This window comes from Muscardinus avellanarius, assembly GCF_963383645.1.
Source record: "Muscardinus avellanarius genome assembly, chromosome: 3".
Taxonomy (NCBI): Eukaryota; Metazoa; Chordata; class Mammalia; order Rodentia; family Gliridae; genus Muscardinus; species Muscardinus avellanarius.
Window position 1 is genome coordinate 159,271,322 of NC_137788.1, and position 27,615 is coordinate 159,298,936.

At 47.6% G+C, this 27,615-nt stretch overlaps 1 protein-coding gene across 2 annotated transcripts in view; it reads right to left on the reverse strand.

Moving 5' to 3' along the window:
- ADAMTS17 (ADAM metallopeptidase with thrombospondin type 1 motif 17) overlaps nucleotides 1-27,615 on the reverse strand; it is a gene marked incomplete at both ends in the record, with an annotated part of 311,118 nt that overhangs the window by 13,679 nt on the left and 269,824 nt on the right. For both annotated transcript variants that reach the window (XM_080692601.1, XM_080692600.1), the window contains 2 exons: nucleotides 4,566-4,718; nucleotides 10,003-10,207. In XM_080692601.1, the coding sequence (XP_080548727.1) occupies nucleotides 4,566-4,718; nucleotides 10,003-10,207 (358 nt within the window). The remainder of the gene's footprint in view (nucleotides 1-4,565; nucleotides 4,719-10,002; nucleotides 10,208-27,615) is intronic.

Genomic DNA, 27,615 nt, shown 5'->3' on the forward strand with positions numbered 1-27,615 from the left:
GTGTGGTACTGGGGATGCAGCCTAGGGGAGAAGGCTACACCCCAAACTTATTTCTTATCTTATTTGGAAACAGGGTCTCACTAAGTGGCTTAGAGCCTCAATAAGTAGCTGAGACTGGCTTCAAACCTGTGATTCTTTTGTCTCAGCCTCCCAAGTACTGGGATTACAAGCGTGTACTACCATGCCTGGCTTGGTACTGCTATTATTATTAACAACAGCAAGAACATGTTGAAGGGTAGAGAGAGGCTGGGCATAGTGGTACAGGCTTGCAATCCCGGTACTTGAGAGGCCGAGACAGGAGGATCCGGTTTGAGGCCAGCCTGAGCAACTTAGTGAGACTGTGTTTCAGAATAAATAACAGAACAAAACAAAAACAAACAAAAACTAAAAAGGGCTGGAACTGTAGCTTGGAGGAAGAATGCTTCCATGTTTAATTTCCAGTACCAGAAAAAAAAGTGTACAGAGCACTGTCTAGGAGGACTCAGAGCTTGGGCAGGCAGTGAGCTGGCTTCTCACTAAGCTTTGTGGTCACTGCCCTCTGCAGGTAGGTGTGGACCTGGCTCCAGAGCAGCAGGGCTTCCAGGAGCCCAGTCAGAGTCTGCTCTGGCCTTGAAGATGAACGAACGTGATTCCAGACATGTCTTAAGGGGCTGGTTTGATACGTCACCCTTCTGGAACCCGAGCGGCTTAGTGAGGATCACACAGGCACACGCATTGAATTCCATCTCTGTCGGCCTCCCCTGCGGCCCCAGCTTTAATTAAACAGTGAGGAGACTGTGGTGTCTCCTGATAGCATCGGATTTTGCCCCAAGCATCACTGTGAAAGCCATTTCTCCCCAAGCTTTTACAATCTAAGCAAACAGATCTATTAAATTAAAAAAACAACATATCTGGTCTTGTTTGAAGCCCTCCCTCAAGGAGGGGCAGTTTTTCAAGTGGCTCATTCCATCAACATTTAATGTGTTTCCAACAAGACTCAGAGACAGACTCAGTTGACGAGACAGAAATACAAGCAGCCATAAATTCACCAGGAAAGCTCCATGCCAGACAGCCTGAGGTGAGCGCAGCCCCTCCCCCACCTCCAGTGCGGCAGGCACCTGCCTGGTGGCCCATCTGTGTGTCCTTGGGCAGGAAGGGAGAGTCAAGGACACCCAGGGTGTATGCCTCCAGAAAAGCAAGAGTGAAAGATTCTTTGTTCCTTTGTTTATTTGTTTGTTGTACTAGGGATTGAATCCGGGGGTGTTCTACCTCTGAGCTATGTCTCCAGTCCCTTTTTTTAAAAATTGTGAAACAGGGTCTCCCTAAGTTGCTGAGGCTGTCCTTAAACCTGCGATCCTTCTGTCCCAGCCTCCTAAGTACTGGGACTACAAGTATGCGCTACCACGCACGCCCAGCCCAAAAAGAAATTGTTGATGCCCAAAGAGCACAAGGTTTTTGGCAACAACAACAACAACAACAACAACAACACCCTTTTCATGCAAAGGTACGCGATCTTGGGAAAGGGATTTTCCTAGGCTGATGAGCTTCCTGTAAAAGGAAGGAAAGCAGGGCAGTGCACCAGGGGTCCTCGCTAGGCCTTTTTAGAAGAACAATAGTAGCAAAGACGACAACAGCAGTCAGAGCCTCAGAGCCCCCTTGCACATGTCCACTGTGTCCTGGACACCAGGCACGGCGCTGCTTTAGTTAAGTTCTCACATTAACACCACTACGGCCAGAGCAGTGCTTGGTATGCAGTGGGCGCTCAATAAATGCGCCTGCAGGGGGTGTAACACTACCTCTCACGGAGGCAGAATGGGAGGTCAGCGGATCTATGGCACTCTTCTAAGCCACACAGCGGTGGTCCCCGACTTTCGCCTGCTGGCTCCGTGGCCACCCAGCCCCGGTGGGGAGGACCCAGCTCTCCGTCACCTCTCAGGGCCTACCCCATGACACCCTCGACTGCAGCAGGCACTCACTGCTTTTCGTTCCTCCCAGGTGTAATCGTTACTATAAATAACTACATGCCCAGGTCTCCTTGGGATGTTCTGAGGATTAGCTAAAGGAGGCTAGAGAATTCTGGGGAGGAGGAAACAATGTCCCCAGGGAGCCCTGCTCTCTGCACGGTGGCCCCATTGTGGGAGTGTCTTATAGATTTATAGATGGTCCAGGGAGGAAGGAGACAGGAGATGGCTCCCAGTCTGATACGACACCGAGGGAGCAGTATTAGAGTCTCTGACCAGAGTGGCTCCGTCTCGTGAAGACTCATCATTTTGCAGGTGTCTTTGCTGACCAGAAATTCCCAAGTCTTACTCAAATACACTCTTCCCCTGCTCACCGAAATGTCCCCACCGTCTGGTGTAAGATGAGCCTGACAAGCCCCTTGCTTATCCTGTTCCTCTGCTTATGGAAAATCCCCACTGGAGTCCTGCTTAACCCAGCTCTACCAATCTGACTAAGTCCCTTAACAACCCCCTAGCAAAGGCTAACCACCATTCCCCCTGCCCCGTAGAATCTCCCCTTAAACAGCCCATCTGAGCTTCTAGTTTGTAAGTGGACATGGCTCCATCCTTTCCTGGAGACCCCGCTCTGCAGGTTTTATATAATAAAACCTCAACTACCAAAGAGCCATCTCTAGTCTTCTTCCTCCTTGGACCATTCATGAAAACGCCGATCGCCTCCCCGGGTGGTTCTAGGGACCAGCCTTCTTGGGCAGGTTGGAGAAAGCAAGGGAGGAGAGAGAGAATGCTGCCAATCACTCCGTTTTCTGTTTGTGTCTGAAAGGTGCGTGGCTGGTGAAATATTGCTTGGCGAGAACTCTTCCAAGGCGTTTTTGACAGATCCCCCCTCTCCCCAGACTTGGCACAAGCAACAGAAACTTTGGAAGCTGTCGAAACCTGACATGGCAGGTCTCCACGGCAATGAAAATCCCGAGCCGCCACGTGCTCACTCCCCAACGGAAAATACTTTCTTAGACACATACGTACGCACACATGCACATGTTCACCCATAGGAGCTGAGCAGAGTCCAGGACTCCAGGTTTGGGGGCACAGAGGATGCAGAGGAGCCCTCCTCTCCGTCCTGGGGCTGGGGCTGCTCCCAGCGGGTCACTGAGCTTCCCCATCAGCTCCTCCTTGCCCTGGCAGCGAAGGAGGCTCAGGCAGCAGCAGGGAGCACAGGATTTTGAATCCAGAGACATTTCACCTCCAAGCTACATGCCCAGCTGTATTTATTTTTTATTTTGAAACAGGATCTCGCTAGGATGCTGACAGTCTTGCTACATTTAGGTCACCAGCGGGCAACCTCTGAATAAAGAGAACTCAGAAGAAGCAAGTGCAGATTTTTTTTGGGGGGGTACTGGGGATGGAACCTAGGGGTGTATATTCTACCTCTGAGCTATAATCCCAGATATATATATATATATATATATATATATATATATATTTTTTTTTTTTTTTTTGGTGGTACTGAGGTTCCTGGAAACCCTTCTACCTCCGGGCTACACTCTCAGACCCATTTTTATTCTTTTTTTAAAATTTGGAAACAGGGTCTCTTACGCCAGCGAGGCTGGCTTCGAACCTGCGCGATCCTCCTGTCTCCGCCTCCCCAGCGCGGGGATTACAAGCGTGCGCCACAGCCTTATTTTTTATTCTTTATTTTGAGACAGGGTCTCACTGAGTTGCAGAGGACCTCACTAAGTAGCTGAGCCGTCCGTGAACCATGATCCTCCTTTCTCAGCCTCCCAAATGCTGGGGTGGCAAGCATGTGCAACCCTGTCCAGTGCAAGCACAGAATTTTATAGGCACTAAGGGTATAAAAACACAAACACATTCTGTGCTCACAGTGGAAGCCGCGTGGCTTTTGTAAAAAGGCTCAGGAGAGAAGCTACTGGAAGGCTCTTACACCAACCACAGTCTCCAGTGAATAGGAATCGCTCAGAGCTATCAGGAAATTGAACCCCAAAAGGGTTCAATGCAAAGAATTTCTTTGCTCAGAAAAAAGTTTAATTGTCGCTGCTGAACCCCGCTGGCCCCCTGCCGTGTCTGCCCTGGTACCCTGCAGGCCTTTGAATGGAAGTGATGTTTCCTCAAGTATGTGTGGCAGGAAGCTGGGCACAGCCAGTGTGCTACAAAGGTCGCCAGGCTGGTACCTGGCACCCACTTTGTCTCTGGGGTTGTATCCAGTTTCCTCCTGAATGCATGAGCGGTGGTGCAGGAAAAGTGGGGGTCACACGTGTGGGGCTGCTAGCAGCGGCGGTGATAAGAAATGGAGTGGAAAGCTGGGTGTCATGGTGTACACTTGTGATCCTAGTACTTAGGAGGCTGAGACAGGAGGATCTCAGGTTGGAGGACAGCCTCAGCAAGTAGTGAGACTCTCATCAACCTAGCCAGACCCTGTTTCCAAATAAGAAATAAAACCGGTCTGGGGGTACAGCTCAGAGGTAGAATGCCTCTGGGTTCTATTCTCAGTACCATAAAAAAAGGAGGTGGGTTTGCCTGGTTAGATCGGGACCAGCTGGTAGGACTCGGCTGATCACGGGAACTGAGGTCCCTACCCCGAGCCTGCTGTGCTGACCACCCGGTTCTCACCTTGGACCAGTCCCCGGTCTTCCACTCATAGCAGCCTGAGTAGTCCTCGCACGGCTCCTCGGCCTTGGGCCTGGTGGACGCGTCACACTTCCCCTGTGAGTTGGTGCACGTCACGGTTCGCTTCTGTGTCCCTTGACCACAGTGGGTGGAGCACTGCAAGACACCACGTGTTTACTGCAGCATGCTTCATCGCAAGCCCCTACTGTGTGCCAGACCCAGAGAGGGGAGGCGAGGACGAGGAGGAGATGTTTCTCGCCCCAAAAGGTCAGGGTCCCCAGAGTCTTACGCGCACGGTCCCAGCCGTCTGGTGCTGGGGCAGGGACCAGGGTCAGGGGTCGGAAGGACTGGGGCATGCGGGAGGTCAAATGAGGGCAGTGGAATTCGGTGGAGGGTCATCGGGCCCCAAAGATTAGTGCATGAGTTCAAAGGGCAAAGGTGCAGCAGGCTCGCAGGCTGCCCAGGGACAGGGCAGCTGGAGCAGGGCGAGGCCCCGGATGTGGCGGAGAGCCAGACTTGGCAAAGATGGACAAGAAAAGCCACGGGTGACTTTCACGTAAGCCAGGTGGCGAGCCCTCGCAGAAAGCTACTGCGAGGCAACAGAGGAATGGCCCTTGCAGGGGTTTACTCCTCCTAAAGGACACCGGGCAAGAGAGCGTGTGGGGAGGGACCCAGAGGGGCCCAAGGGGCGAGGCGTGATGAGCAAACCCTGCAGTTCAAGGTGCCATGAAGGAGGGACAAGAGACGGAGAGTGTGCGGGATTGGAAAATTGCTCCAGTATTAATTTTCTTCTTCTTTTTTTGGTGGTACTGGGGTTCCTGGAAGCCCTTCTACCTCCGGGCTACACTCCCAGACCTATTTTTACATTTTTATTTGGAAACAGGGTCTCCTAAGCCAGCGCGCGCGGCTGGCTTCGAACCTGCGCGATCCTCCCGTCTCTGCCTCCCAAGCGCGGGGATGACAAGCGTGCGCCACCACGCCCGGCATCCAGTATTAATTTTCAAAAGGTAAAAAGCCGTCAGAGCCTGGGTGCAGCGCAGGCATCGGGCAGGGAGGGGCAGCAGCTACTCCACGGCAGACCTCCCCTCTCTCTCTGCCCGTTGTCTGAATGTTTACTCATGGAGCCTTTACCCCTAAAGAGATGTAGAGACAATTAAGACCCTACGGTCACAGTCACTCCGCCCGGTGCATTTCAGAGCTGTAAAGACAGCAAAAACCTCATGCCTTGCTCTTAGAGATTAGCCGTAGGCACACCAGCTGTAGTGTGGGCCTGTATTTCTCTCTCATTCTTTGGGACCCAAAAAGGTAAACTCGGTGCTGCTTCAAAGCATCCATAGTTGATGGGCAACCAATACAGCCCAATACAAGAGAGGTGGAAACACGGTAGATTATTGACCCCTGCGCTTAGTAAGTGCACTCTCCAGAAACAAAGAGGCACCACTGGCCTAAGGAATAAGTTACTAGCCTGTTACTCTGGTAACGCTGATAAAAGCATGCAATACAAAATCTGTATTAAAGGCTGAGGACAGAGAGAGAGGGGGCAGAATTCCATTTTGGGGCTCTCCAGCGTGTGTGCCAGGCACGCTGCTTTTCTTCTCTTCCCTGTCTATTTCCTACTGATTTTGTAATAAAGAATCATTAAAGCTATAGCTGAGCTATTAGTTTTAGTTTCTCAATTCCACAAATCATAGTTTGGATTGAGGAAAAGGACCCTAAGTGCTGTTAAAACTGTAATAGAGATGTCAGGGCACAGGGCAGCAGGTGCTGCGGTCAGGTCTGGAACCTGCCCCTGGTTCACCCCACAGTGGGGAGGGATAGTGCGTTGGCTCGTCAGTGTGCTCAAGAATCTCCAAAAATTGGGTAGATTGCCAGGCGTGGTGGCCACGCTTGTCATCCCCGTGCTTGGGAGGCAGAGACAGGAGGATCGCGCAGGTTCGAAGTCAGCCACGCTGGCTTAAGAGACCCTGTTTCCAAATAAAACTAAATTAAAAAAATAGGTCTGGGAGTGTAGCCCGGAGGTAGAAGGTTTTCCAGGAACCCCAGTACTACACACACACAAAAAAAAATTCGGGTAGATTTGGGAGCCCAGGCAGAGCTGAGCCTTACCTGGGGGAGACATGAGTGTGGTGAGGGGGTCATTATGGGGGGAACACAGCTTGTGTACCAGGGGGCCTCCCTCTGCTTCTGGGTATGGAGCACTGTGTGGGCCCCTGCAAAGCCCTGTCCCCACCACAGACACAGCACACAAGGCAGGGAGCCCAGGTCGCAGGCTGAATCCTGCCACAGAGATTCCATACTGCTCAATTGCCCAAAGCATGGCAGGCTAGGTGGGGGCTTTCTTAAGTTGTAACAAACTCAACATTTTGGAGAAACAAGAGGCTACTGGAGATTGAACACAGGGGCATTCTACCTGGGTGACACACCCAGCCCTTTGAATATTTTTAGTTGGAAACAGAGTCTCACTACTTTTCTGAGGCTGGCCTCGAACCTATAGTCCTACTTCAGCCTCCCAAGTACTGGAATTACAGGTGTGTGCCACCACACTCAGCCTCAACTTTTTAAGTTTCACTGCATCCACTGAAAAGACATCCATAGAGAGCAAATATTATTCTTGGTATTTGTTATTAACATTCTCCCCAAGTGTTCTGTAGTTCTCTCTTTCCTGTGAAGTCATCTGGCTCTCTGCAGCTCCCCTCGGTTTGAGACTAAGATATACTGGCTTGTTTTAGAGGGATATACCCGCTGCAGAGCTGGTGCTGCTGTCGCCTGGGGCAGCTGGGGAGCACAGATGTGTGGTCCTGCGAGGGCTGAGGGGCTGGTTTAAAGGGACCTTGGTTGGGAGGGGACGGTCCACAGCAGGCTTCACACACAGAGCCTCCTGAGTCAGGAGAGCGGCCTCAGGGACCCCGGGTCACTGCACTGAAGGCCTACCTCTGCTTCTCTGGCCAAGGTTTCCTGACCGCTTTTCCATTTGTCTCGTGGCCCCGCCCTGCTACAGCATCCACGTGACCTGCTCCTGGTAGCGAGGAGGCTTCTAAAACAAGCTAATCTAACGGAGCCTCAGCTGCCACTGCTACCCATTCAGCTCCTGCCTATTCACTCCACGCTCTTCCCCTTGAAGCTCAGCCATAGACTGTCCAGCCAATGTCTTGACCGCTAAGCCTGGCTTAGCCTCTCTGACCAATGCCCACTCCCTTGAAGCCTTGGCCTCGGGGAAGGCACTGCGGGCTGACGCCACCTCCAGAGAGGCCTGGGAGGGCAATGTGGTTTCTCTCTCTGTCCTAGAAGCCGAGGAAAAGAGATGCTGTCTCCCTCTCTTTGCTGCATAATTGAGCCTCCTAATGAAGTCAGGAAGAAGCTGGTGGGGGGAGTAGGAAAAGTAATCAACACCACTGGCTGAATAAAAGGCATCACGTCAAGCGGCGTGCGATGGTACATGCCTATGATCCCAGGACTTGGGAGCCTGAGACAAGAGATCACAGGTTCGAAGCCAGTCTCAGCAACTTAGGCTCTCAGCAACTGAGTTATAGCCTGTTTCCAAATAAAAAATAAAATAGGGCTGCAGCTGTAGCTTGGAGGTAGAATGTCCCTTTGTTTAATCCCCAACACCATAAAAAAGCAAAAAGTCCTCATGTCAATAAAATCTGTCATGAAAAATGAAAGCCAGTGTTTCCGACAGAAGGGCTAGAGAAGCTTCAGCACACAGTGAAGGAGAAGAAATACCAGCTTCAGAAGCAACGCATGAAAATAGAATTTTATCCCAAGTTGAATTTTAAGAAGGTGGCTCAAGCCAGGGCTGAGCCAGAACTAGGTTGATTGGTGCAGCATTAGGATGCGGCATGCACCCAGATGCGCTCTCTGAGAAATTTCTTTAACTCTTGAAAAAAATTCACTTTTTTCAAATATAGTGATCACCAATGTTCTAATGATAATAACCGATAATTTTTAGCTTGTTGTTTTTGGCAAAGAGGCTTTTTTCCCATAAGAAAGAGTCTGCATGGAAATTTTATTTATGTTCTAGTTAAAGCATACATCTTGTTGAGATGAAAAGCTGGGTGATTCAGGCCTCAAGGTTCACCTGAGGTTGGGGAGAGAGAATGGGGCTATATATATGTCTCTACCCTTCTTGAAAGTAGAAAATAAAGTTCCCTTGATGTTAAACTTTATATAAGTACACATAAGATATATATATACACACACATATACATATATATGCATACATACATACATCTTAGTATACACTAAAAATCAACACAAATTTTAAGCTCTCACCTTTTCCTAAGACATCATAAAGGGGAGGCTAAGGACTGAGATCTTTAAATGGGTCCATTTTAGATAGGTCTGAAAATTCAACTCAGTTTCAGAGCAGCCAATGACACACTTTTTGTTCATTAAAATTGGTCTGAATACTTTTTTATTCAAAATAATTCCAACTGTTTGGCAATCATGGGGAGTTTTAAAAATATTTTCCGCACTGAAGAGTGTCTTGGACCTAATCTCTTTGAATTTCCTAGACCACAGGTTTGATGGAGGACCTGAGGGAAGCCTGCCCTTTATTTAGATTTTTCTGTTTGTTTTACAGACAAATAATCAACATCGTTAAAGCAACGTCAGTGCAGAACCTTGGGGGACAGCATTCGCCGGAGATAAAATGATGTTTCCAGGAACAACTTGCAAAGTTAAAACTGAGGCCTTCATTGGCCCTTGCCAACATGTTTTATGGCATAAGATGTGGAACTCTGATTTGCATACCAGAGGCCGTCCCTCCCAGCATCTGACCTGCAATCTACCAAGACTGCTGTGGCATTAAAAGGAAGCGTGGAAAACCAACTTTCCCACTCGACTGTGCTACAGTTCAGACATGCCCAAAGGGAATCAAAAGGTCAACTGGTGTCTGTCTGTTTACCTATCTGCCAACCTTTATGTGAGAATTTTCCTAAGAAATGGAATGAATAGTACTTCCTCTGTGATGTCAACACATAAAGTATCTAAAACATGTTATTCTTGTTTCTTTAAATCTTTCTTTAACCCTAGCTGGTGTTTTTGTATTTTTTGCCATGTTTTTATTTCAGATGAAATTTAAAATACATGGGCTAGAAGCCAGGCACGATGGCGCATGTCTGTAATCCCAGCGTTTGGGAGGCTGAGATAAAAGAAGCGGTAGTTTCAGCAGCCTCATCAACGTAATGAGACTCTCAGCCGACTAGCGAGACCCTGTTTCAAAATAAACAATAAAAATGGTCTGAGGGTGCAGCTGGGGGTGTACCTCGCACATACAAGTACATGTGCTAGAACACAACTTTGAGCTTGTGCATAGTGGGTGGGGGTGGGGACTGTGATACATGGGGCTGTGTTACAAATACCACACTGCGAAGTCTTGTGGAGGGAGATCTGAGGCCCTCCTGGTAGTTCTGGCCCCCCAACAATCCCAGTCACCTACCTGTGACCACTCTGACGCCTCCCAGATGGACAGGCAGTCCTGGCCTTCGCAGCTCTGCACTGGTGTTGGCCGGGGGCCTGGACAGTAGAGGGGCCGTGTGGCGACATGTGTACCATTCTGTAGCTGGTACACGCAGGTCACCTCCCGATGCTGGACGCCCTTCTCACACGTCGCTGAGCAGGGACTCCATGGGCCTGCCACCCACCTGCCCAGAAAAAGGGGAGAGGCTAGCTCCAGAGTATTAGAGCAGTCATTGTTCAGTGTCTGCCTTCATACAGAAAGCTTTCTGCACAACTCCCCAGGGGCAGAATGAATTATCATTCCCAGCTGGTCACTCTTTCTCTCTAGTGGGATTGTACATCCAGCATGTTGTCATGGGACATGCTTTATTCCTTATGCTTTGCTGGCTATGCCCCAGCAGAAGCTTTAGATGTGGTTGTGAGGTTTGGCTCTGATTCTCCCTGCTTCTGGCCCTCTGCCATGAGAAAGTGGCTCTGTTGTAAGGCATTGTGATAATGTTGGGGTTATTTGTTACTGCAGTACTAGCTGACAGATACAATATTTGCAGAGAACTTGGGGCTATTTGTTACTGTAGTACTAGCTGCCTAAACAATGTTTATAAAAGGACTCTCTATTCTCTGCATAAATCTGCCCAAATCAGGTCCCCCTGGCCTTCTAGAGACTGTAGGCCCTCCAGAGTAGAAATGGCAAATCTTGAGGACAGTACCTTGTGGGCCATGAGATTATGAAAACTGCTCAGGCTGGCACCTGAGAGTGTTCTTCTAAAACTTCATCCATCTTCCCAATGTGTCGATGACCTGGGCCCTGTCTGTGTGTCAGCCTCACGGTGTTGGAAAGCAGCTGAGCAGCTGACAATCACGATTCCTCAGGATACAAATGGGGCTGAGAATTTCCTTTCAAGGACACCAAAGGACCCTCTCCTGTGTGGTTCTCGAATGAGCCCGTAAGCATAGCTCACTCTCCTGTCCTTCCTTAAAAACCCCTAGCTAGGCGGGCATGGTGGCGCACGCTTGTAATCCCAGCATTCGGGAGGCTGAGACCAGAGGATCGCGGTTCATGGACAGCCTCAGCTATATAGTGAGGCCCTCTGCAACTCAGTGAGACCCGGTTTCAAAATAAAGAATAAAAAATAGGGCAGAAGATGTAGCTCAGAGGTCAAATGCTCCTGGGTTCCACCCCCAGACCCACAAAAAACAAACAACAACAACAACAAAAAAAAAAACCCTAGCTTTCAGGAGCTCTCTACTTAACAAAGAAGGTTGAACTATGGACAGCCAGCTTGGACAGCCACTATTCTTCCTCACTCATTAAGACAGCCCCGAATGCCATCTGAAACCAGACCAGACCACACTATGCCAGTACACTGTTCAGAAATGCCTGTAATATCTCCGGGGGCCTCTGAGTTCAGTGGGGCCAACCGGACCTTCCTTCCAGTCCCAGCGAGTAAAGCTTCTCTTGTTAGGCCCACCATGCATGCAGGAGGGACAAAGGCCATGGTGCCCACGGTGGGGTGTGAATGTGAAGTGTCAAGTTGCCATAGTTGCTTACGATAGCACCTGGCACGTGCAAGACCATATACCTTCAGCTGTGACTGCTGCCCCTGTCTCCTTGGTGGGCAATGGCAAATGCCCGGGACAGCGAGCCAGTCTCCCATCTCAGCACCTGCCGATGGCTTCACCAATGTAGAAGCACTGAACTAAATTCTAAAATTTCTCCTTGTTCTGTTCTTTGCTATAATGATTCTCAATCTCTCCCATCCTTAGTTGTAATTTTCCAATCAGTTACTACTATTCTTAAAATGGACAAAATGTCCTAGGTATAGTCTGAAAGCAGCAGGAGAGATCTTCTTTAAGTGGCTGAGGCTGAACTTGAACCTGCAATCCTCCTGTCTCTGAGCCTCCCAAATACCAGGATCAAAGGTGCACACTACCATGCCTGGCTTATTTCTGTGTTCTTATGCCACCAGATTACACCTCTGTTAGCTCCGTCCCACCTTCCTAAATTTTTTGTATCTCATGATAAAAAAAACTCAGAGATCCCAGTCACATCTCCTTTGTCCTACACTTTTGCAATTGACTTTGTGAAGACAGAGGTCAGGCTTTCAGGTGCGGTTCCTTTGATGCCGCTGTGCTGACCTCAAATGTGAAAAGAACCTTGCATCTGCTCCTGTCTCGCACCTTTGCTGTGCTTCCTGGGCTGAGACCCAGCAGTGGGAACTCTAAGTCCTGCTGGGGGAATGCTGCCTGCCCTGGGAGCGTGCCACTGGACACAGGCTGCACCTCCACTGCTGGGATCGTGGCCGGGTATGTGTTCTATTGCATGTGGGCAGCAATGTTGGTGCACACAGAGGTCACAGCTGGGAAACAGGGAGCTGGAGGAATTGCTGGTGAGGCTTAGCAGTCCTCACCTGGACGTCTTCCATACCTTCTGCCCCATCAATGACTTCAAAAGTCATTCTCTGAGGGGGAAGGAGAATCCCAGAGGGAAGGGGAACGAAGGAAATGTTGATACAGGCTACAACATGGAACCACCTTGAAGATATTGCACTAAGTGAAATAAGCCGGACACACACACACACACACACACACACACACACACACACACACACACACACGAGACAAATACTCTGGATCCCACCTGTATGCAGTACTCTTTGTCCAAGAGACAAAGAGTAGGAAGAATGGCGGCTGCTAAGGGCTGGGATGGGGAAGGGGTTTTTCAGTTTGATGCCTACGGGGAGATGAGGAGTTCTGAAACTGGCCGGCGATGAAGGCTGCGTGTGTTCTTAAACATGGTCAAGATGGTCCATTGTGTTCTCTGCATTTGGTCATAATTAAGAAGAAAGGGGGGATGCCGGTGAGGTTAGAGGTGAGTAGTAGGGGGAAAACAAAGAAATGAAGTGTTCCCCAGGCCCCAGGCAACCAAAGGCAAAAAGAGAGGAGAGGGCAGCTCCAGCTCTGAGCTGCCCCTGGTACCCGAGAGGGTCCCTGCGGGTAGTGTCTTTTCACACCTAAGGCAGGGCGGAGCCACCTACAGAGAGTCACTAGCCACACACAGACACTGTGCATTTATTTTGGCTGCTTTTAGCTCTTGACAAATACCCCAATGAGGTGTGGAAAGGAAATGACTTCCTAAAGCCCTCTCCTCTTCCTCTTCCTCTTTCTCCCTCTCCTCCTTTTTGTTCTACTCCTTCCTCTTCGTTCTTCTCTTCCTTTTTTCTCCCTCTCCTTCTGCTCCCTCCTCTCCCTCCTCCTCCTTTCTTCCTCCACCTCTTCTCCCTTCTCCTCCCACTTACCCTCCATCTCCCCCCATTTCTGGCTGAAAGAAGCCATTTCACCCAAACAACTAAGGCTGCAGAAATCCCACCTACAACACGGTTTAACTCAACACCAGAATAAAATCTCCTACACTCCGAATCCTATAATTAGGGAAAGGAAATGCGCCTTCATAAAACAAGTTATATTACAATTACACCTTAAACCTTATTTTTCCTCACTTGTGTCTCCTAAAAACTTTAATGGCAACATTCACTAACCAAGCTTGATTTAGCAGTCTCCTTAAAACCTATAAAACTGGACCCAGGCGTGGTGGCGCACGCTTGTAATCCCAGCATTAGGGAGGCTGAGATAGGAGGATCACAGTTTGTGGACAGCCTCAGCTACTTAGTGAGGCCTTCCGCAACTCAGTGAGACCCTGTTTCAAAATAAAGAATAAAAAATAGGGCTGAGGGTATTGCTCGGAAGTAGAATGCCCCTGGGTTCCATCCCCTGTACCGAAAACAAAACAAAAAGCTATAAAACTGTAATTCTTGAGGAAGGCACAGTTAACGCTTCTCTAGCTCAGGTTGCCCTCTTGCTGTTCCTCTGAAGGAGTTGGGTGGAGTCGGTTCTCCTTCTGTCTACAGTTCTTGTGCATAGGCAGGGTGACTATCCCTTATGCAATGCTTCTCTATGACCCCAATCCCCAAAGCTCGCTCTGTCACCCACATCTTTTAACAGCCTTCCTTTGGTGCCTATTTTCTATCTATCTTCCCGCCCCTGCTTTAAGGAAGGTCATCATCTTTCCCAAAGGTTTATGATTACCAGATGTGTCTAAGACCACCTCTCTTCCTACTCAACCTAGAAGGATGCTTCAAGGACCAGACACCGCAAACTCAGCAACAGCTCCCTCTCTGTCCTGGGCACTTCCTGGGCCAGCTCCTTCTATCTGAGGACTGAGCCTCACCTCTTTGGTTCACCAACTTGACTTGGACCTTCAGGACCAACTCAGGCTCCAAAGAAAGTGTCCCCTTGGGTGCCTTGCTCCGCTGAGGGCCAGCACTTGAATGAGGTCTTTGAAGATGGGGAAACTGAGTTCTTAATCTTGAGCTTGGTAAAACTCAGCCCCTCTGAGCTCTGGGTTCCATGAGCCGCTTGGTGGCCAGAGCAGCACGCATGTGTGTGAGGTCCAGGAGATGCCCAGCGCAGGGAGGCTCCGGGGCCAGGAGCTCCTTCCCTTTCTCCTTGAAACAGGCTGATATATGTTTAGCTCTGGATTTCCACCAGCCATAAAAAGCAAATGCTTTACTCTGCTTGACTGTGGGTGATAAGGCCTTTCTCAAGGCACCTGTAACTGTGTGTGTATGTATGTGTGTGTGTTTGTTTGTGAGTGTGTGTAATACTGTGGATTGAGCTCAGGGGCATTCTACCCTTTTTATTTTTTTAAACTGGTGCACTGTTGTCATACATCTTCATGGGGTATAAGAAGGTAGAGGCATACATACACACATCATTCATTTAGCCCTTTTTATTTTATATTTTTGAAACTGGGTCTTGCTAGGTTAGGTTGCTGAAGGGGTTTCACTAAGTTTCAGAGGCTGGCCTAGAACCTGCAACCCTCTGTCTCAGTCTCCCAGGTAATGGGGTTCAGGCATGCACCACCATGCCTGGCTTGTGTACGTGCACACAGCATGTGGTATACCTCCCTCTAGATCTCTGCTCCCTCCCCATGCATGTTAGTGAGGTGGGTAGGGATACTTTCCTAAATGGACGTAACATTATTTGAACCATCCTTCCTTCCTCAGTCCTCCTTTTCCTCCTCCCCACCTCCCTTCCCCAACCCTCTTTCCACTACTTAGCTGGCCTCTCTCCTTGTTTATCTAAAGTCCTTTATGTTCTTATTTTCCCTCTAGCTTCCACATACAAAACACACACACACACACACACACACACACAGATACACACACAGATACACACACACAGATACACACACACATCCTTTGCCTTTCTGAGAGTGGATGATCTCACTAAGCCTAATATTCTTTAGCTCCACCTAGTTTCCTATAAATGTTATAACTTATTCTTTATGGCAGAGTAAAATCCATTGTGTGTACACACCACATTTTCTACATCTATTTATCTGTTGACAGACACTTAGATGGGTTTTATAATTTGGCAATTATAAATTGCACTGCTGTAAACATGGGCATACGCACGTATCGCCATACTGTTCTGGCTTTCATGCTTTTGGAAGGATGTGGAGGAGTGGCGAGGCTGGGTGGGCACCTGTGGCTCTGTCCGGCTTGTGTGCTGTGTGCCTGGAGCTGGGGGTACGTGTGGAGGCTGGCCTGTTGGAGCCCATTCTCCCAGGCCTCCCCAGGTTACACCCTACAGCACCTTGGGCAGCATCGGCCTCCCCTGTCTGCGAGACAGAGCCCCTCTCCTCGCTCCCGGCAGGCTGGAGCCAGCAGCGCTGTGATGAGAGCAATCAGAACCCAACTTTAACATGCGCCATTTATAGTCTCTGAAGATAGTGGCCCCTTTTATTGAACAGATGCCGGTGGAGGAGCGGGGGAGGAGGTGTGGCTTAACGACCTGGGCTGCGATGTCCTCCCAGGGGGACCAGGCCCCCTTTATGGCTGCACTGCACGTGAGGGCTCCATTCTGCCTTTCTCCATTTAAAACCTGAGAATTATGAGTTCTCATAGACATTCCCCTGAAAAGTAATATTATTCACATATTTGTTTTTTAAAAGAGGAAATGAAAATCTGAAACGCATCGTGCTGCTTGGTGGATATGAGCTTTACTGGAAGCTTTTCTGCTTGCAGAGAGGCCCAGAAATGCGGGGTGTTCTCTTTTTCTAAGGCTAAAAAATGAGAACCACGGAAAGAAACAAGTTTCAGCTTAGAATTCTGGTAAAACAAAAACTTATTCCTAGGCTCGAGTGCCCATTCAACCCTGATTAATTGTGATGAGTGATTTTTTAAGGGTCTGAGATCTTTTTTGTGTTTTTCTGAAAGGGCCCTTAGGCTACTATGGTGAGTTCCTATTGCTGGGGCAAGAAGGTGGAAGGAAGGAAGGAAAGGAAAGGAAAGGAAAGGGAAGGAAGGAAGGAAAGAAGGAAGGAAAAGGAAGAAAAAGGAAGGAAGGAAGGGGAAGGAAGGAAGAAAGGAAGGGAGGGAGGGAGGGGAAGGAGGGGGAAGGAAGGAAGAAAGGAAGGGGAAGGAAGGAAGTAAAGGAAGGAAGGGGAAGGAAGGAAGGAAGGAAGGGGAAGGAAGGAAGGGGAAGGAAGGAAGGGGAAGGAAGGAAGGGGAAGAAAGGAAGTAAAGGAAGGAAGGGGACGGAAGGAAGGAAGGAAGGGGAAGGAAGGAAGGAAGGGGAAGGAAGGAAGGGGAAGGAAGGGGAAGGAAGGAAGTGAAGGAAGGGGACGGAAGGAAGGAAGGAAGGGGAAGGAAGGAAGATGGATGGACATTCCTCAACAATTAACTAAAATTTACTGAGGGAAAACATTTCTAAAATAGTTTCTCTAGTTATTCTCCCAGCCAAGCCGTCTTGAGAGCTTGGTGTGAAGGAGGCCACGTTCTAAGCAGTTGACCTGATTCAACTTCTTTGATCCTTGCAGTGATACTAAGCAGATCCATTCTCTGCAGGTGTGTATACTGAGGCACAGAGAGGCGACGTGGCTCGCCCCACACGATGTATGAGAAAGTGGCAGGAGAACTTTTCAGCAAGTCTCGTTAAGATATAGTTCCATACTCTACAATTCACCCTTTTTTTTTTTTTTTTTTTGGTGGTACTGAGGGTGGAACTCAGGGCCTTTCTACCTCCGGGATATACTACCAGACCTATCTTATATTTTATTTGGAAACAGGGTCTCACTAAGTTGCTGAGAGCCTCACTAAGTAGCTGAAGCTGGCTTTAAACCTATACAATGAACCTACATGATCCTCCTGTCTCAGCCTCCCAAGTGCTATGATTACAAGTGTGTGCCACCACACCTGGCTCCAATTCACCCTTTTAAAGAGTATAATTCAGTTTAACAATCTAATTTTAATTTTTATCACTCCCAAAAGAAACCCGTACTCCTTGGTTGCCATCCCCAATGCCCATCCGTCCTCCCAGTCACAGACAATCACTAACCTACTTCCAGACTACAGATTTGCCAGTTCTGGACATTTTATATAATTGGTGTCATATAATTTATGGCGGTTTGTGTCCAGTTTCTCTCTATTAGGATAATGGTTTTATAGTTCATTAAGGTTGTAACATATTTCTGTACTACATTCCTTTTTTATTACCCAAATACTATAATATGGATATACCACATTTTACTTATTCATTCATTAGCTGATAGATAGTCAAGTGGTTTCCAAGTCCTAGATATTATGAACGATGCTCCCATGACATGTGTATAAGTCTGTGTGTGGATATATGTTCTCATCTCTCTTGGGTATATGTCTAGGCGCAGACTTATTAGATCATAGAGGAATTTTACATTTCACAAGATAAAGAATGCCAATCTATTTTCTAAGTTGTACCTTTTTATATACCCACCATCTGTGTATGAAGGCTCTAAATTCTTTATGGTCTTACAGTGATTTTCAATTGTCTTTTTTTTTTTTTTTTGTTTTGCAGTATTAGGGATGGAACCCAGGCATTTTGCCTCCAAGCTACACCCCAGCCATATATTTTATTCTTTCTTTTGAAACAGGGTCTCACTGAGTTGCAAAGAGCCTCATTAAATAGCTGAGACTGTCCACAAACCACGATCCTCCTGTCTCAGCCTTCCAAATACTGGAATTACAAGCGTGCGCCACCATATCTAGCCCCCAGCCCTATTTTTTATTCTTTATTTTGAAACAGGGTCTCACTAAGTTGCGGAGGGCCTCATTAAGTAGCTAAGACTGAAAACAAACCACCAATTTTTCTGTCTCAGTCTCCCAAGCATTGGGATTACAAGCGTGGGCCATCACGCCCGGCTACGATAGTCTTTTCTGATGATAGCTACCTTAGTAGACGTGAAGATGTATCTCACTGTGTGCATAAGATTTATTTTTATTGTGGAAGTATGCATAACATAAAATTTACCTTTTAACCACTTAATGTAAGTGTACAGCTACATAGCATTAAGTGCACCCACAATATTGTGTAACTATCACTACCATCAATCTCCCCAACTTTTCATTTTCTCAAACTGAAGCTCTGACCCTATTAAACAACCCCCTGCTGCCCTCTCCCCCAGCCTCCTGGCCATCACTACTCTAATTTCTGTCTCTGTGAAGTCACCACTCGAGGCACCTCATAAAAGTGGAGACAAACAGCATTTGTTCTCTTGTGCCTGGCTATGCACTTGGCACCGTGTCCTCAAGATTCATCTCCGTTATAGTGTGTGCCAGAATCTCTTTCCTTTGTAAGGCTAAATATACACATCAATTAGGAAAAGACAAATAGCCCAATTAGATAATGGGGACAAAAAATGGGAGAATTAAATCACAGTAGAAGAGATACAAATATGAAAATATTCAACGTCAGTACAGAGCAAGAGAATTTAAACAATCAAGCAAGGAGGCATTTTTTTCAAACCCTCCAAAATAGCAACACTAGAAAGTGTGACTAAACCAGATTTGGCCATGACTGCAGAAATAAGAATGCTTATGAGGTGTCGGTAGGACAGTACAGTAGTCCCTTCTGACCTGAGGTTTTGTTTTCTGAAATTTCAATTACATGTCGTGTCATGGTTTGGAAATAGAATGTCATGAAAAGCTCATATATTAATGCTCAGAGTTGATATAATGAAGTCAGGGGTCTGTAATCTCATCAGTGGATGAATCCATTCTGATGGATTTACTGGGTGGTAACCTAGGTAGTTGAGGTTGGCTGGAGGACGGGGTCCACTGGGGGTGTGGTGTTAGGAACGATGCATGTGTCACTGAATCCCTTGCTTGTTCTTTCTGCTTCTGGCTTCCATGATGTGAGAACAGGGGCCTTGCTCTCCCCCTCTCTCTCTGCCTCCCGTTGCCATGCGCCGAGCCCCGCCAACATAACTAGCTCAGCATACACTGAATCCTGCAATCTCCAGGACAGTGAACAAAGAAGTCCTCCTTCCTCTAAGTTGTGGTGGTCAGCTGTTTTGGATGATAGCAATGAGACTGCTGACCAAAACATGTGGTCAACCAAGGCCTGAAAACATTAAATGGAAAATTCCAGAAATAGTTGCTAGGTTTTAAACTCTATTCTATTCTGAGTAGTATGATGGACATGTGCACTGTCTGCTCCATCCATCCTGAGACACAAATCAATCCTTTGCCCACAGTATCCATACTGTATACACTACCTGCCTATTACCAGCCATCTGGGCTATCAGGTTGATAACTGCAGTGCTTGTGTTCAGTGACTCTTAGAGGTGATCTATTATTTTATGGAATAATGATTCCAAAGCACAAGAGTAATCATGCTATCAATTTGGTTATGCCAAAGGCAAGGTGAAAAGTGTTTGCTTATATGAAAAAGTGAAAGTTCATGGCTTAAGGAAAAAAATCATATGCTGAGGTTGCTAAGATCTGTGGTAAGAATGAATCTTCTATTTCTGAAATGGCGAAGAAGGAAAAACAGAAATTCATGCTAGGTTTGCTATCACACAACCAGCTGCAAAAGTTATGTCTTCAGTGAGTGACTCGTGCTTAGTTAAGATAGAAGAGGCACCGACTTAGCAATTTCCCTTCTAGGGATACAATTTCTTGTATCTATGCCCAAAGAAACTCCATAGGGATGTTCACTACATAAACCCCAAATGGAAAGCCTCATAAACACCCATCAGTGGTGGAATCCCTACATACATGAAGTGAAATAATACAATGTAGAGAGAATGGATGCACCAATGTACAGAGACAGCACAGATGGTTTCCAGAGGCAAGATGCATAAACAAATGCTAAGAGACCATTTACAACTCCCAGAACGGCACTCTCTTTTGTTTGTGGATACCTGTGCATGTTGTAAAAATGTTAAAGTTTGGGTAGAAATCATATACACCAACTGGGGAAAGGAGAAGAGAATTGGGGGGGTCAAAGAGGACTTTCTGTGTCTCTGTAATGCATTATTACTTAAAAGATGCGAAATGAATATGGCTGTCCTGTAGATCGGTTAAATGTGGGATGGTGGCCATGAGTATTTATTCATCTCCGTACTTCTTTTGTGTATAGGAAAATTTTTACAATGTAATATAATGGATGAAACTGGAGAACATTCTGCTGAGATCAGCCAGTCTCATAAAGTCAAGGGTCATATGTTTTCTCTCCTATGGGAAAGTGTAACTAGGCAAGAAAGAGAACTTCTTATAATAAGAAGTGAGACCAGTAAAATAGTGGAAGGGGTTGGGAAGAGGAAGCAAGGAGGGAGAAAGGAGGCTTGTGGAAGGAAACAGGCCAAATAACACTATGTCCATACACGAAGGTCTCACTAACAACCTTACTAGCATGTACGAGGAGGAAGACGAGGTAGGAGGAAACCACATTAAGAAATGTCGGAACCCGGGCGTGGTGGCGCACGCTTGTAATCCCCGTGCTCAGGAGACTGAGACAGGAGGATCGCGCAGGTTCGAAGCTAGCATCAGCAACTTAGTGAGACCCTGTTTCCAAATAAAATATAAAAACAGGTCTGGGAGTATAGCCCGGAGGTAGAAAGCCTCTGGGTTCCACCCCTAGTACCACACACACACACACACACACACACACACACACACACACACACACACACAAATAAATAAAAGAAATGTCGGGGCAGACATGAATGTATCAGTTTGAATCTCTTCATGATGTATAACCATATTGCACCGATACAATTCTAAAACAGAAAATACAAGCTCTGTGGTCAAGCCAGTTAATAACTAGCTGACCACTGCTACAGGGAGTGGACGAGGCTGCGGCTGGCTGAGAATGTGGTATCCCCCATAAGCTCTGACCACTGTGGCCAAGTCTGCTAGTATTGCCTCATCTTTCATTTGTAAAAGCAAAGCCGAATCTCTCTCTTTCTTTTGATTTTAAAATGCTGGAGATTGGCCGGGCATGGTGGCGCACGCTTGTAATCCCCGCACTTGGGAGGCGGAGACAGGAGGATCGCGCAGGTTCAAAGCCAGCCACGCTGGCTTAAGAGACCCTATTCCCAAATAAAAAGAATAAAATAGGTCTGGGAGTGTAGCCCAGAGGTAGAAGGGCTTCCAGGAACCTCAGTACTACCAAAAATAAATAAATAAAATGAAATAAATTGCTGGAGATGAACCTTCAAACCTTAAGATGGTTAGGTGGGCCAAGATGTGTCTGCTGTGGTGGAGTTTGTCCCACAGCCTCCAGTCTGGGACTCACATTTTAATAAAATAGGAAACAAAAGGAACCCGTAAAGGTAGCTTTCTGACCCTAACCCTGAATGACCAGTTGTGCGTCTTCCTCCCCCAACTAGTGGGACGCTGGACCCAGTCACTCAATACATAACCTCGTCCCTCCCCATTGCTTTTTCTTGGATTTAATCACCATAGTGTACACACACACACACACACACACACACACACACACACACACACACTAAATTGACATTGGGTTGGCTTGACAGGTCAGCCCCAAGCATCTGTCCTAAAAAACATTAGGTAAAAGTAAAACAATCTGCCGATGAACGGTGCGATGTGGTTTGGATACTCAGCTGACGGGCAGAAGGTGACCGGCAGAAGCAAATAACAGAGTCCTGAATCCACAGAGCTGCAGAAGCACCCCGAGGCCTGATTAACACCAGCAGAAGTCCCTGCCCAGCTACCCAGGGGCCACCGAATTCTTTAACGTGAGACACGCAGGCAGACCTCTTCTGTTCTCCGCCCCGCTGCTTGGCTGTGGAAATGCTCAAAACTTGGCAAGATTCTCAGAAAATGTGTCTAGGATGCTCGTGAAATGGGGGCAAGCCAGTTCTGTGTTTTGTGGGAGGTGGGCAGTGTGAAGGGCTCGACCCTGGCCTGTCTGGTGAGGAGGGCAGAGGCCGGGTTCCAACATGACGTGCCCAGCCTAGGAGGCGGCTGTCTTGGGCTCCGAGCTGGTCCTGTGAGGGTCGTGGTGCACAACGGTAAGAACCTGGAATTCCCAGCTTCCTACCCACACCCAGCTCTAGTTGCAAGCGGCACGCTTACTCTCCTGCCGCTCCGAGCCTTCAGGAGCCATGAGGCCCCTTGGCACAATTCTCCTCCTGGATCCCTGTTGTGGTCCTCTTTCAAGTCCCTGGTACTTCCTGATAGGCTGTGGTGGTTGTGCCTTATAAGGGCCATGTTGGTTCTAAACTTAAAAAGAGATTTCCCAGAGGTGATGGGCATCCGGGATGGGGCCACTTGGACAGAAGGTGTACCTGGGGCTGCAAATCTGGACTGGCGTTCCGTGGCCTCGACCTTTGTGCACAGACTAAAGTGACAAAGCCACTTGGTGAAGATGATGTGCCGCCACAGACCTTAGATGGAGGACGGCTCGGGCCCCATGACGCTGACAACGTCCCTTCCTTCTTTTTTTTCTTCATCCTCCATGTCTTGGTGCAGGGATCACTGGCTCCTCCATCTTCTGCTTCTTAATCTTCTCTTCCTACTCCTCTTCTAGGCACATCTCTCCCTTAGGTTCCATCTTTGGTGTTTTTGTTCCCATGGCTCACTTAAAAATTTTTTTTGCAGATATTACCTATGCCATGGTTCCCATGGATACTAGGATGTAGGGGACCTTGACTCTCCATCCTGGGATCTCCAGGCCTCTGTGGTCGACAGTCTAAAGGGCATCAAGGAGTTCCACCATGACTGTGGTTCTGGGTAGGCATGTACATTCCCAAACCATTTCTCTTTTCCCAATCTTTGAAGTCTGGTGACCACTCCTTACCCAAAGAACAGACACGCAGGGTTAGGATCTGGGGCTCAGCTTGGATTGTTCTCTGAACCATGACCAAGAAACTGCCCAACAAGTCAAACCCTCCCCATACGGGCTCTCAGATCTGCCTCCCTGGCCTCGTGTTCATGGCCGCGCTACCTGGGACATTTCAACAGGCTTCTAACTGGCCCTTGAATGTGGCTGATCCCTTTTCCCTTCAGATAGTCTAGGCACTTCTGCTCCAGTGTTGGCCCCGTGACAGCCTTACTCCAAAGCCTTCAATGGCTCCATAGTGCCGAGCCCTTCATATCTTGTTGGGCTGGCCATCTGAGACTCAGTCTCCTTTGGCTAAAATCCCATCATTACTCCATTGAGGACTGTGGAGGTGTTCAGGAATATATACAAGCAAGCAAATAAACAAAAATACTCTAGACTAAGAAAAATAATAAGGAAGATTAAGGTAAGAGGCACTAGCCTCAGCCTCCTGCTCTGATCAGCCACACGGGCTCCTTTCTCCCCAGACTGTTGGGTCTAGGGATGCTGGCACCATTCCCTCTGCCTGGCACACCCTTCTCATTTCTCTCACTGGCCAAACTCAAGTGCCAGCTCCTCCCTGAGTCTTCGATGTGCTTTATCTTCCCTGGTACTTTTAACTCTCTCCAAATGGTCTGAACAATATTGGCCCCCTCTGGCCCCCCACCCTAGAACATCCTCACCTTGCTACAGCTTGCAGATTTAAAGAAGCCAGGAGGCTCACTCTTAGTTCAGGCTCCTTGCCTAACTCTCTGATGACTTGGGGTACTAAATCTCCCCCAGGTTCAGTTTTCCATCTGTGAAGTGGGGTGAATGGCCCCCACTCATCATTTCTCAAATGAACCTGCCAATGACTGATCATATACGGCCACCCTGCTATAATCTAGTATCCCAAGCATCCCCTTGGGGCTGACTTGATTCTTTGTTTTGGGGGAGAGGTACTAGGAATCGAACCCATGAACATTCTACCTCTGAGCTGCACCTCCAGCCCTTTTTGTTTTTTATTTTGAAAGAATATCATATTAACTTGCTGAGTACTGCATCTGGCCTTGAATCTGCAATCCACCTGTCTCAGCCTCTCAAGAACTGGGATGGCAGATGTGCACCCCGCACTCGGCTTGGCTCGACTCAGTCTGTAGCAGGCAGAGCGCAGAGCAGCCCCACCACCCGCACCCTCCACCCTCTACATTGTCTTCGCTATGTCTCCCACCTCCTCTTCAGTAGGGAACCTCACGGAGGCAGCGTGCTCGCTCTCGGTACACCCTAAACCTCAGCTCCGGCACGTTGGAGAGGCAGTGTGCATTGACGCTGCTGTCTAATAAAACAACCAGCAGTTTCCTATAAAAAGTTACAGTGGGATAAACCTACAATAAAATATCCATGCCCTTTATTTCACTTCACAGAGAGATTCCAACATCCCCACCAAATGCAGTCACAGCAGCTGCTGGACAGATGTTCTCCAGGCTGGAGAACGAGAGATAATAATTAGTCTCAATTAAGTTCTCAGTAAATTATGTAAGGGAGACCTTTAGTCACTCGGCTCCGAGTGGCTTGCTGAGCCAAAGGCAGTAAACTGGTCCAAAACGATTTAGGAAATTTGGAGTGCTTTGGATAATTCATGTTCTGAGGATGTTCAGGGTCTCGGCATGAGAGGAAATAATGAGTCCCATAACCATTTTCAATTGAAAATAATAATTAGTTAATCATTTTAATAGCTAATGAGCTTCAGAAACCATGTTCATGAGTCCTCCAAGCAGGAAGGAAAGAGATTCATTAGATTCCAGGCTTTCTCACAGCCATAGCATTCGAGCACCCAGGATGCTCTTGCGATTTTCCTCACCGAGTATTCAGTCTGCTGATGCTTTCAATGGAGAACTGCTTCCTCCTTTAGATTTTTGTAGAACAGCTTCTCTAGGTCTCTGCGAAGCAAAGGTGTTTCTGTATAATTGTGCTTTGGGGATTTTCCACCGAGACACGCCTTCAAGACTGAGAAGAGACTCCCCTCGCGAGTCTGGTAGAACTGAGTTTTTATAGTCGGTTTTCTTTCCTTCTTTAAGTGTTGTGAGTTGGTAATTTTCGTTGTGAGGCAAACAAAAGAGAATTTCCTTTAGAAAATGTCTCACTTCCTGGCACAACACTTGGAGCCCCTCAGGGAGCAGATCACCTCCTTTTGTCCACCAAGGCTGGGCTGCGTTTGCCTTCCAGCTCCTGTGCCCACCTCCCTAGGATGGTTGGATGGTTTCTGGGACAGGGCCGTGTGCTTGTTAAGGACCCTGGAAATGTGTTTACTTTTTAATTGAGCTCAAATTGTCAATGAAGAAAATTGAGAAATGACCAGAGCTTCCTACAGGGATCCGTCTGTGATCTCCACAGCATTTGGATCTCATTTTTACTTATTTTAGGAATCTCTTCCCTGGTCATATTTTTTCTTGACATAGAAGAAATTATAACTATAATTTATGCATATCACAGGAAATCTGGAAAGCCCGTGCAAGCATAAAGCAAGGCAAGCTAAAGAAGACACGTGATCCTCGTTTTTCCCAACCTATTTTCTTTAGTGCTGATGTCATACTATAAACAAATCATGTTATATTATGCTTCAGAACTGATAACAGAAGCAATTCCTACGTGATTCCAAATCTTTTCTAAAGGTTGCCTTTTTAAGGCCTGCATAACACTCCCTTGTACCCACAGAGTCATAAATTACTTAACTAATGCAAACTCATGGGCATTTGGGGCGGTGCCAATTTTCCTCCCACGTTTTGAGTGATCTCCAAAGGGTGGAAATGGAAGTCTTGGGTCCAAGGTGCTGAGTGAAGGCTTTCAGAAGGCCAGCAGGAACTGCTAGGATCTCTGCACAGTAGGAGCTCATTATACTATAACCAAGCCATGTCTACACTAGCAGACTGGTGAAGCAACAGAGGAGGTGTACTTGTTCCCTCGGTCAGTGCTTTACGTCTGCAAAGGAGGCAGGACAAGAACTAGGCAAGCCACGCTGTGTCTCCTTCTGGTCTTCCTCCTGCCATGCCCATAGCTCTTCAGCTGTTCTGCATGAAGGAACAGTACCTCCACCCTGCTCCTGCTCTGGACACACCCAGCTGGTCAGTGTTTCCTTAGCATGTGGCCTCAACAAACCCATGTCTGGGTGTAACCTGACCAGCTTCAAGTAAATAAACAATGGAACCACACTAATTGCACCCTTCTACGTGCCAGATGTTATGCACTCTGGTCTCTGCCTGATTCCCAAAGAGCTGGAGCTTCCAAGAAGTGGCCACCAGGGAGGGGCAACCTAGGCTCTCCTTGTGCAGTGGATCTCAGAGCACATCCCATGAGCCCTGGTGGGATATGGCACAACTTCTGTTCCCTGTACTGCCACATGCCTTGGCATGAATCCTAGTGGAACACCCATTTCTCCTATGTGGCTGGGGCTGCCTTCTTTCCCTGTTGGTCTTTCACACCAGAAGGAAGCTCCAGGAGGGTGGGAAGAGCCTCTTCATCTTAGGTTACCCTCAGACTGGACACAGAGTTTGGCTTGTTAGTGAACACCCAGTAAATGAGCAAATAAAGGAAACGGCTTAAATGCTCAGGTGAAGGTCTGTGGACATCACCAGGTTTCCAACATTTGAGTTACTGCCAAATGTGGGTGCTGTACTGGGGGCATGTGTTTATTTCCAGGTGGAAGAGATTTTGTATTGTTATACTTTTAGGTTATAGTATTAACTTTTAGCTTTTGTCATTGGACAAAACCTTGTAACATTTCTTTATGATCAAATACCTAATAAGATTCTGTCAACATTTCATCTTGTATTTCCACTGCCGTGACCCAGAATACCTGATGACCAGAACTTAGAGGAAGGAGGATTTATCTGCTCTTGGTTCTGGAGATTTCAGAGGTTTCAGTCCATGTTAGGCTGGGTCACATCTGGGGAGCTGAAGGCATGGTGTGGGGAGCACAGAGAGCAGAGAAGAGGGCTTGTGGGCATACATGTAGTCCCCAGGAACACACCCTCAGTGACCTAGCTCCTCCAGACACTCCCACCTATGTAGGTCATCACCCAATAAACCCACTAAATGAATTTATCTACCAACGGGATTAGAACCCTAATGATTTAATTATATTACCTCTGAACATCAACACATGAGCTCTTCCATGGGGCGTTCTATATCCAAACTGCAACGATGTTCTATATACCTGAGACAAGAATGCATTCTCCATTATCAAGGTACAGTGTTGGACAGATATGCCTCTGTTGTTTAGGCTTTTTATATTCTTCCTTGGTTTTGGTCTACTTGCTGCTTGACTTGTCTTATGTTGAGAGTGGTATGTTAATGGCTCCTCTAACCAATAGATTTTTCTCTCTCCTTGCAACTCCTGCAGTTTATGCTCTACACAAATGGCCGTTATGTTATTTGGAGCATAAATGTT